The sequence below is a fragment of the Rattus rattus genome, chromosome 8 (assembly GCF_011064425.1).
Source record: "Rattus rattus isolate New Zealand chromosome 8, Rrattus_CSIRO_v1, whole genome shotgun sequence".
Taxonomy (NCBI): Eukaryota; Metazoa; Chordata; class Mammalia; order Rodentia; family Muridae; genus Rattus; species Rattus rattus.
The window spans coordinates 39,051,478-39,062,623 of NC_046161.1; the positions used below are offsets into that span (position 1 = coordinate 39,051,478).

Genomic DNA, 11,146 nt, shown 5'->3' on the forward strand with positions numbered 1-11,146 from the left:
CCTGCAGGCCCCTAAAGTGCCACCCACCCCAGAACCACTACCCCTGAACACGCCATCAGCAGGTACACCACAGTCCCAGCCACCTCCGTTGCCACCGCCACCACCAGCCCCTGGCAGTGCCCCTCCTGCTCTGCCCCAGGAGGGGCCTCCTGAAGACACCAGTCAGGACCTGGCCCCCAACTCAGTGGGAGCTGCCAGCACAGGTGGTGGGACTGGGGGCACCCACCCCAACACCCCAACGGCTGCCACTGCTAACAACCCTCTGCCTCCTGGAGGAGACCCTGGCAGTGCCCCTGGCTCTGCCCTATTGAGCGAGGCCACGCCCACAGGAAATGGGCAGAGGAACCTGGTGGGCTCCGAGGGCCTGTCCAAAGAGCAGCTGGAGCACCGTGAGCGCTCCCTCCAGACACTTCGAGACATCGAGAGGCTGCTGCTCCGCAGCGGGGAGACTGAGCCCTTCCTCAAGGGGCCCCCTGGAGGAGCTGTTGAGGGAGGCCCGCCCGCACAAGCGTCCTCTGCCGCTCAGCAGCCTCCCTCCGCCCCTCCTGCGGGGCTGAAGAAGTACGAGGAACCTCTGCAGTCAATGATTTCACAGACACAGAGCCTCGGAGGCCCCCCATTGGAGCACGAGGTGCCAGGGCACCCTCAGGGCGGAGACATGGGACAGCAAATGAACATGATGATGCAGAGGCTGGGCCAGGACAGTCTGACACCTGAGCAGGTGGCCTGGCGCAAACTGCAGGAAGAGTACTACGAGGAGAAGCGGCGGAAAGAGGAGCAGATTGGATTGCATGGGGGCCGCCCTCTGCAGGACATGGTGGGAATGGGGGGCATGATGGGGAGGGGACCCCCACCTCCTTACCACAGCAAACCTGGGGATCAGTGGCCACCTGGGATGGGCACGCAACTCCGAGGACCTATGGATGTCCAAGATCCCATGCAGCTCCGACCTGGACCTCCCTTCCCCGGCCCCCGTTTCCCAGGCAACCAGATGCAAAGGGTGCCTGGCTTTGGAGGTATGCAGAGTATGCCCATGGAAGTACCCATGAATGCCATGCAGAGACCTGTAAGGCCGGGCATGGCCTGGAATGAAGACTTGCCCCCTATTGGGGGACCCAGCAACTTTGCCCAGAATGCCGTGCCCTATCCAGGTGGGCAGGGTGAGGCAGAGCGGTTCATGACCCCTCGTGTCCGGGAGGAGCTGCTGAGGCACCAGTTGCTGGAGAAGCGGTCAATGGGCATGCAGCGGCCCCTGGGCATGGCGGGTAGTGGCATGGGACAGAGCATGGAGATGGAACGGATGATACAGACACATCGACAGATGGACCCTACCATGTTCCCAGGGCAGATGACTGGAGGAGATGGTTTGGCTGGCACTCCCATGGGCATAGAGTTCGGTGGAGGCCGGGGCCTCCTGAGCCCTCCAATGGGACAGTCTGGGCTGAGGGAGGTAGACCCACCTATGGGACCGGGCAACCTCAACATGAACATGAATGTCAACATGAACATGAACATGAACCTGAATGTGCAGATGACGCCACAGCAGCAGATGCTGATGTCACAGAAGATGCGAGGCCCCGGAGACATGATGGGTCCTCAGGGCCTCAGTCCTGAGGAGATGGCTCGAGTTCGGGCCCAGAACAGTAGTGGCATGATGGCGGGTCCACAGAAGATGCTCATGCCTTCTCAGTTTCCCAACCAGGGCCAGCAGGGATTCTCTGGGGGCCAGGGACCCTACCAAGCCATGCCCCAGGACATGGGCAACACTCCAGACATGTTTAGCCCTGATCAGAGTTCAGTGCCCATGGGCACTGTGGGCACTGCCCGGCTCAGCCATATGCCTCTGCCCCCTGCATCCAATCCCCCTGGGTCTGTGCACTCGGCCCCCAATAGGGGGCTTGGCAGGCGGCCTTCAGATCTCACCATCAGTATTAATCAGATGGGCTCACCAGGCATGGGGCATCTGAAGTCACCCACCCTTAGCCAGGTGCACTCCCCGCTGGTCACCTCACCTTCTGCCAACCTTAAGTCACCCCAGACTCCCTCACAGATGGTACCCTTGCCTTCCGCCAACCCTCCAGGACCTCTCAAGTCACCCCAGGTCCTCAGCTCTTCCCTCAGTGTGCGTTCACCCACTGGCTCACCCAGCAGGCTCAAGTCTCCCTCCATGGCGGTGCCTTCTCCGGGCTGGGTCGCCTCTCCCAAGACAGCCATGCCTAGTCCTGGGGTCTCCCAGAATAAACAGCCACCTCTCAACATAAACTCTTCCTCTACCCTGGGCAACCTGGAACAGGGTGAGTGATCTAGGTGGACTTGGGTGGGAGCCTTGGTGGCGGGTAGGTTCCCGCAGGGGCATGATGGCAGCTGTAGATACCCAGAGCTGCAGGTACATCTAAGCATCTCACAGGGTGTCACTTAGAACTTGGACTCTCCACTGTGGGAACTGCTTGGAGATGGATGGGACTGTCACAGGGACCACAGGGGGCCTGTGATCAGTGGGATGGGGGTGTGTCTGAAGCGAGGGGGAGATTCCAGGGAAGTCAACCTCTCCAGTGACCCCTGCTCTCTTTTCTGTCTCTCTTCAATTCTGTAGGTGCTCTCCCACCTGCTGGCCCCCGGAACAGCTCCTCAGCTCCTCCCGCCAACCCTCCCAGCAGCCTCATGAATCCCAGCCTACCGTTCACATCCTCCCCAGACCCCACGCCTTCCCAGAACCCTCTGTCACTGATGATGTCTCAGATGTCCAAGTATGCCATGCCCAGCTCTACCCCGCTGTACCACAATGCCATCAAGACCATCGCCACCTCAGATGATGAGTTGCTGCCTGACCGGCCCCTGCTACCCCCACCCCCACCACCGCAGGGCTCTGGGCCAGGTGCGAGGAGGCAGAGCTCTCTGGCAACAGTGGGTTTGCTTAGGAATGGCCCCTGTGGACATGCTGGCTTCTGCATGCTTCCACAGTCTCTGGTCATGGGGGTGGTGTGAGCTCTGGGGCCCTGTTCCAATCACTAGCAGGACTGGGAGGCACTTCCCCAAGGTTGGGTGGGCATAGCCTCTAATGCACTGTTCTTTCCCCACAGGTATCAGCAACAACCAGCCCAACCAGATGCATATGAACCCTGCTGCTGCCCAGAGCCCCATGGGCATGAACTTGCCAGGCCAGCAGCCCCTGTCCCATGAGCCTCCACCTACTATGTTGCCCTCCCCCACCCCTCTGGGGTCCAACATTCCACTGCACCCCAATGCACAGGGGACTGGGGGCCCTTCTCAAAACTCAATGATGATGGCCCCAGGAGGCCCAGACTCCCTAAATACCCCTTGTGGCCCTGTGCCCAGCTCTTCCCAGATGATGTCCTTTCCTCCTCGGCTGCAGCAACCCCATGGTGCCATGGCCGCCACTGGGGGTGGGGGACCTGGCCTGCAGCAGCACTACCCTTCAGGCATGGCCCTGCCCCCTGAGGACCTACCCAACCAGCCACCTGGTCCCATACCCTCCCAGCAGCACCTGATGGGCAAAGGCATGGCTGGCCGCATGGGCGATGCATACCCACCGGGGGTACTCCCTGGGGTGGCATCGGTACTGAATGACCCAGAGCTGAGTGAGGTGATCCGGCCCACCCCTACCGGCATTCCTGAGTTCGACTTATCCAGGATCATCCCCTCTGAGAAACCAAGCAGCACCCTTCAGTACTTCCCCAAGAGCGAGAACCAGCCCCCCAAGGCCCAGCCCCCCAATCTGCACCTCATGAACCTGCAGAACATGATGGCGGAGCAGGCCCCGTCTCGGCCCCCCAACCTCCCAGGCCAACAGGGGGTCCAGCGGGGTCTCAGCATGTCCATGTGCCACCCTGGACAGATGTCCTTGCTGGGCAGGACAGGTGTGCCCCCACAGCAGGGCATGGTGCCCCACGGCCTGCACCAGGGGGTCATGTCCCCTCCACAGGGCCTCATGACCCAGCAGAATTTTATGCTGATGAAACAGAGGGGCGTGGGGGGTGAGGTCTACACCCAGCCTCCCCACATGCTCTCCCCACAGGGCTCCCTCATGGGCCCCCCATCCCAGCAGAACCTCATGGTGTCCCACCCTCTGCGGCAGCGCAGTGTGTCTCTGGACAGCCAGATGGGCTACCTCCCAACGCCGGGCGGCATGGCCAATCTACCCTTCTAGCAGGCCCCTCGGTTTGGAGCTGGGGATACTGAAAATACGTTAACTTTAAAAAGTTTTGCTTTTCCTCCAGTGTTGGGATGGATGGCCTGGGTCCAGGGGTAGGGTGGAGGGGAGGGATAGGGCTTGTGTGGGGAGTGGCGTTTGTGGAAACCTGATGTGCTGGCAGCTTAGGGGGGGAGCGGCAAGTGTCGGTGAGGAGTTGGAATTGGGGTTTGCTCCATTTCTGACACCAGGACCGCTCCTCCCCGGCCCCCCTAGTCCCACGGAGCTTCTGTTCCCTGTCGTCTTTGCCCCTCTCCGCTTTCAGCTGTGTTTCGGGGGTCCTTGGGGAGAGAGGAGGGTCTTCCATCCTCTGACCTGTTGTGGACAGGTCGGTTTCTCTCCGCCGGGTCTCTCTGCTTTGACCCCGTTTTCCTTCTGCCTCATTTCCTCTCCCTACTGACGTGGCTGACCTCCTCTCCCACGCCCCCTGCAGGCAGCTGGCCAGGTGGGCAGGTGTCAGCGGAGCTGTAAATAGAGCTGCGCTTTTGTGCCGGTTTGTGCGTGTGCCGTATTTCTGTGTTTTGATAGAAGTCACACACAAGGGAAAAAAAAGATTAAGAAAAAAAAAACCCACCTCCCTCCTCTTTCAAGTGATCACACCCTCCATTTCCCTGGACCCAGAGACATACAGTCCTCCTACGCCCCACCTATAAAATGAGGTCAGACCATCCAGGCTTCCATTTGGTGAGCCCCTGAGGACTGAGAATCTCCCTCTTCCCTCTGTGGCCGCCTGTCTGCTGCTGAGTGACTTCCGGAGAGCAGGTGTGCACATGTGCATGTGTTTACCCACACCAGTGACATAGGGCCCCCAGCCTGGGTGCCTCTGCTGCTACATCTTAGCCAGAACTTGAAGCCCTTTGTCCCCATTCTAGGATAAAGGAGAGAAGGAAGGGGCAGCGTGTGGCCCCTTAGAATGGAGCTATGGAGGGGTTAGCATGCTGGGACCCATGGGCCAGGTAACCCCTCAGGGCATGGACTCTTCTAGAAACCACCACTTGCTTCTCACCAAAGAAGGAAGGAACAGAGTTGGCCCTCCAGCCTCCACTTCTAGCGCGGAGTGAGGGAAGGCAGTGTGGGGGAGAACATCTTGCTGCTTCCCCCACTGCCTACTCTCTGGCAAGGTCTTTCTGTCCAGGGCTCAGGGCCATGTACCAGATCTGACTATGACCACCAGGCACAGCCACTGCCTCCCCTCTTACTTCCCAGGAGAGCCCCTCACCTGCCACTGGTCAGACTGAAGCCATACAGGAATGGGTGTTTTGTCTCCTTTGGCCCCAGGAGTAAACTACTTGTGTTTTTTTCACTTCCTTTCCTGCCTTGTTAGGTGGCGGGCAGCTCCCTGGCTAAGGCCTTTCCTGCCCTGCCTCCAGGGCCAAGGGCCATTCTAGACAGGGTGTCTTTTACTAGGGCCCTGTCTGTCCCCAGCCTTTCTGACCTGCAGGGCCTGGTTTTGCCTTGGCAGCTGTAATACAAAGGGAGTTTGTGCCCACTTCTCCCAGTCTGGTGCTGTCCACTGTCAGCCAGGTCAGGCACCAAGCCCCTCCAGAGCTGGCTGCAGGCCCCTGGCTTCCCCTGCCCCTCCCAGGGACCATAGCCAAGGTCTCTTGTGTTGAGAGGTGGGTAGAAACCTGTCCTTCCTGCCAGACACTGCCCTCCCTGCTCCCACCCACATCCCCACCCTGCCCAAACTGTCTAGCCTGTCCTGCTCCAAGGAGAGGGCTCAGGCCACAAAGGGCCTGATGCCCCCTTCTTGTGCCCTCGTCTCCCACCTCCACCACTAGCTTCCTAAGGTGAAGTCCACAGGCCAGCCTTCTCCCCTCCATCCATGGCCATACCCCAGCCATTTTGTACCATTATATAAATATATATATAAAATATAAATATATAAATACAATATGTGAAGACATCTTCCTGGTTTTTATTTTGAAACACTTTTTAGGCTTGTTCCGGGGGTCTCTGTGCAGCCTGTACTGTATTGCCCTGTTTTATAGGTGCCTTTTTATTAAAAAGAAAATTCAAAAATGCCTTCTCTTGCATTTTTATTTCTGTGTCTGGTTTCGCCTCTGCCCAGCTGGCTGTCAGAAGCTGGGAGCAGAAAAGGGGATCCCCAGGTGTCACCACCATTCTGCAATGAGGATACAGTCTCCGAACCTATAGCATTGATTTCCCCAGTGGGGTCCCCCGGGAGCCTGTATGGTTGACTTGAGTGGTGCCAGGCAACTCTGCTTCCCTCAGTCCACCCCCCACCCTCCTAGATCAGTGGCTGGGAGGAAGCAGAGCTCAGAATTGCCTGCTGGCTTCCCCTAAGTAGGTGTGGAGCAGTTTCCGCTGGTTCCATCTGAGTAGCACCCTCCCAGGTGCAAGGTACTGCCTCCCTGGGCCCGGGGACTTGCCCACCCAGGTTGGCTTCTCACTTTGTCTCTACCTAATGAAGACAGGGACCTCTATCTTCATTCTCTTAGCTAAATGTCCCCTCTCCTGGGGCTTACTTTCCCCAGGCAGTTGACCTCCTTCCCCATCAGTGCCCAGAATCCACTAGGGCCCTGGATCTCATCTCCCTGCCAATCTGGAAACTTTGGTCCATGGTTCCTCTTTGGAGCCTGGAAAAGGTGTCTTTCCATTTTTTCCACTGGGCCTCTTTCCTGCTGGCTTGCTTGCCCTTTACTCTTCTCAGGATACTGGCAAGCTTCCAGGACCTTCTGGAACTTGCCCTCAGTCTGTAATCCAAGATCCAGTAACATGGGGCTGATCCAGTGGTGGTTTGGTTGGAGCCAGACAGCTACCAAAAGCAGATCAGTTTCAGGTTCCTGCTGGTTAGGAGAAAGGCACGGTTGAAGGTCTGGCATACGGCTGCATTTAGGAGACAGGCACATTAAGGCCACAGTCTGCCGCCAGGTGGCTGTTCCTCAGTGGTGTAGGAGTGATGGGGAGCTGCAGCAGTCGGTAGCCTTCAAGGCGACGGGATACATTCTGAGAGGAGAGTCTGAGCTCATAATTGGGAGGAAGATGATCCTGTGTGCCTCAGGCAGAGGTGGCTTTTCCCAATGGCCAGGAAGAAATAAAGCTGAGTCTTCGCTTTAGCTTAAGATGGGAGGTGTGTGGAGTCCTCTTCGTCCAAGGGGATATAGGTGGTCTGGGTATTGCTTGCCTTGCCTTTGGGCCGCTTTCCCCTCCTGTGGCTCTAGTCTAGCCTGAGGGCTGGCAGAAGAGCTTTGGGAACATTCTAGAAAGAGTTTGTCTAGCCATCCCAGCTGGGGGACACTGGCCCCAATAGCTCTTAGAATCCCAGCTTATGTTGGATGGGTTTCTAACACCACGTTTATGCTCCCAAGGAAAACAGAAACAGAGCCGGGGGCTGAGACCCCGGGATCTAGAAGGTGGTAAGAGAAGTAGCGTTCTCTGACTCAGAGAGACTGCTCTTGCGCCAGCCCGGAAAGAGCTGACAAAGGGAGGCCGGGCCAGCACAGCCCAGCTTGGTCAGAAGCCGAGACAAGTCACTGCGGAACTTTACGCCAGCGAAGGTGTAGAGCATGGGATTGAGACAGCAGTGGGCCAGGCCCAGGAATTCACATAAGGTGATAGCCACAGAGAGGTAGCCACTCAGTTCGCAACTGCTGTTCACAGCCTTCAGCCTTTCCAGTGTATCGAGGAAGATGACAATGTGGTAGGGTGACCAGCAGAGAAGGAAGATGCTTGTCACCAAGATGGCCACCCTAACTGCCTTCTGCCTCTGAGGGCGCCGCTGGGCCTGCAATAGCCTGTGTACCACTCCCACATAACACCAGGCCATCACGAGCATCGGTAGCAGGAAGCCCCCAGTGTGGTAGAGAAACCGGGAGGCGAACCAGGCTCTAGTTTCGGCTTCGTTTTCTTGGGAGAAGATGCACTGTGGTAAGGACTCGTTGTTATGAGGTTGGACAACCTTGGCAAAGAGGAGTTCTGGCAAGGCGAATAGGAAGCCGGCTAGCCAAATGGTCGAGCAGGTGATGTGGATGGAGAGGAGACGACGGCGGCGGTAGGCGTGGACGGCATGGACGATGGCCAGGTAACGGTCGACAGCTATGCAGGCCAGCAGCAGGCTGCTGCAGTAGAAATTGATCTTGTGCAGGGCGATCACAGTTTTGCAGAGGAAGGTCCCTAGGACCCAACCCACAGAGCCCTCAGCCACTGCAAAAGGCAAGATGAAGACCAAGAGAAGGTCGGCTACTGCCAGGTGGAACAGGAAGGTCTCCGTTGAGCTCCGAGTGTGCCGGTGCCTCTCCAGGATTACTAGTACCAGGATGTTTCCCATCATACCCAGGAGGAAGATGAGGCTGTAGGCCACAGGCATGAATACCGTCTTAAAGGAAGTCAGTAGGGGCCCCTCCTCTGTAGAGCAGAAGATGCTGTCCTGTAGGGGGATCTCCGTGCTGTTACTGTAGATGGCCAGTTCCTTGTACTGCAAGGACAAAGAGAAAGAAACATCAGAATGGCAGCCATATCCCTTCTCTCTGAGAGGAAGCTACCTGTGACGTTTCTTGTCCGTCCAGGCTAACTGCCTTTTGTTTGCACTATTCTATGTCCCTTTGGCCTGTCCTTAAACAGATCAGGCCATCTTCCTTCCTTCTACTTATTTATTTTAGACAGGATCTCCCTATATAGTCCCGGCTAGCCTGGAACTTACTGTGTAAACCAGGCTGACCTCAGATTTGGGTGGTTTCTGCTTGCTGAGTGCTGGGATTAAAGGCACATGCCCCTGTGTCCTGTTTCATAAATATAACGCTTTGGGCTGGAGAGATGGCTCAGTGGTTAAGAGCACTGACTGCTCTTCCAGAGGTCCTGAGTTCAAATCCCAGCAACCACAGGGTGGCTGACAACCATCTGTCATGGGATCTGATGCCCTTTCTGGTGTGTCTGGAGATAAATAAATGTTTAAAAAATAAATAATGTTTTGTTCTAGTTTTTGGTATATTCTGGAGATATAACCGGGGACCTTGTGAGTGCTGAGCAAATGTTTCACCATTGAGCCACATCCCTCAGGGTGTTGTTGTTGTTGTTGCTGCTGCTGTTGTTGGTTTGAACTCTTTGGTAGGCAAACGGGCCGAGTGGTCACTCACAGAGTGGTAGGCTGTTCTTAGAGGTGGAAGGTTACACTGCAGGCGTAGGGATGGCAGTCAGTACTGACATTTGGGGACAGCATCTGATCAGAACAAGAAGTCAATATTCCATTCCGTAAGGACAGTGGGTAGTAAATCTACCATCCCGCTGGGAGTGGGGACTGGTTGGGTGCTGATGTGGCTTGCTTACTTCCTCTTAATCTCTCCCCTTCTTCCGGTCTTGATTATTGCTGAAACTGAGGAGACGGCCTCCTATCTGGTTTGATCCACTCGAGCTTGAGGTATGGAATCTTACTCCTATTTTACAGAGGTGTCTTGCTCAGAGAGGAGGTTTGCTTAAAGGTACGTTCGCCTGTTCTCAGAGTCAATCAGTATCTCTACACTGAGCGCCACTACCCGGAACTTCCCTCAGAAGGCTGCTGGGAAAGGGGTGGAGCCTAAGTTTCCAGCTACTTCCCAAGCAGAGAGCAAACGCTTTAGGCGCAGGAGCCCTGCAGAGGAGGCAAATATGAGTCACACACAGGGAGACCAGGCACAGGGAAGGGAGGAAGCGTGTACTGAGTGGAAAAGAAGGGGGCGTGCCTGTTATATCTCCGGAAGTTCCTACCTCCACATCCTCCTCCCCATCTATCACTGCCCTCCATCACCCCAGTTCTCATGTTGTTTGCCTGCTAACCACAAAGGAAGACAGGGTGCCTGTTTTCATACCTTTCACTCACAGCTGCCCTGCACCTGCGTTTCCTCAGCTCCCAACTCTGTTCTTCTGCCCTGCCCTGGTCAACCTCCTTGCAGGGCAATACAAAACCAATTACACCCTCTCTGGGCAATACAAAACCAATTACACCCTATCGACTATGGGTTCAAAAGACAGCAGTATAAATGATGGGCCCCAGGGAGGTAAGAGACAGTGGCATGTTCTGTCCTCTAGGCTCTGGCAATCTAGTCTTTGTGCTGACCCCCTTTCAGGAGAGTGAGGGTCTCCTACAAGCAGAGGTTGGTTCACTGGTTACCTTAACTCTTTCTTGTCACCAGGCACGCTGGTTGTAGGTGGCACACTCACTTCCCCTGATGGGTAGACTGATTCTCCATCTTGGTCTTTTGGTCCCTAGAACAGATGGCTCTTTCATAGGGGATGGGGACACATTACCATGTGGCAGCACTCCCTACCTACCACCTCTCCAGTGTCCCGTCTGCCATCACCTCATCCTGCCTCTCATCCTGTCTCTCTATGGGACCTTTTCTTTACTTCTTTCATTTTTTTTTTTAAAATCAGACTTTAAACTTTCTTACTTATGTGTATGAGTGTTTAGCCCGCATGTATGTGTGCCATGTGACCTCCTAGTGCCTATGGAGGTCAGAAGAAGGCACTGGCTCCCTTGGAACTGGAGTTACAGATGGTGTAAGTCACCGTGTGGGTGCTAGGAATTGAACCCCAGTCCTCTGCAAGAGTAGCACGTGCTCTTAACCGCAGAGCCATCACTCTAGCCTTATGGGTCCTTTATTTACTATCTTTTCCACTCTTTTACACTCAGTGGACAGGGTGAGTTTCCTCAGACTCAAATCCCAGCCCCGCACTTCTCAGAAATCTGGGGTGGGAAGATGACTTAAGCCCACAATTTGAGTTCCATTGTTAATATAGCCAGACTCTGTCTCCAAAACAGACAAACCAAAACTACACCTACACAGGTCCTGTAGATCTAGTGTCTTGCTTAGAGTCCCTTGATGGTTCCCCATCACCTGTAAGAAATAGGTGTCTTTTCTGATATCATATATAGCGATATCATATACAACAGCAAAACCATTTATAAAGAGCCATTTTTGATGTTATGTCCACTAGCAG

General features: G+C 55.6%; 2 protein-coding genes across 2 annotated transcripts in view; one reads left to right on the forward strand and one right to left on the reverse strand.

Annotated features, from left to right (window-relative positions):
* The window catches only part of Bcl9l (BCL9 like), a 29,311-nt gene extending 23,076 nt beyond the window's left edge, over positions 1–6,235 (forward strand). The window contains exons 8-10 of the mRNA XM_032909447.1: positions 8–2,294; positions 2,594–2,875; positions 3,081–6,235. Of these exons, the coding sequence (XP_032765338.1) occupies positions 8–2,294; positions 2,594–2,875; positions 3,081–4,168 (3,657 nt within the window). The 3' untranslated portion in view covers positions 4,169–6,235. The remainder of the gene's footprint in view (positions 1–7; positions 2,295–2,593; positions 2,876–3,080) is intronic.
* A 560-nt stretch (positions 6,236–6,795) lies between these two features.
* On the reverse strand, positions 6,796–10,082 carry Cxcr5 (C-X-C motif chemokine receptor 5). The gene is made up of 2 exons (XM_032909446.1): positions 10,015–10,082; positions 6,796–8,648 (listed from the first exon to the last, which is right to left on the reverse strand). Exon 2 carries the CDS (start codon positions 8,538–8,540, stop codon positions 7,581–7,583), a length of 960 nt encoding a protein of 319 aa, XP_032765337.1. The 5' UTR covers positions 8,541–8,648; positions 10,015–10,082; the 3' UTR covers positions 6,796–7,580.
* Positions 10,083–11,146: the final 1,064 nt, after the last annotated feature.

Excerpts from the sequence above, each read along its gene's own strand:
- Cxcr5 (XM_032909446.1), bottom strand. The coding sequence starts at position 8,540 with ATGCCTGTGGCCTACAGCCTCATCTTCCTCCTGGGTATGATGGGAAAC.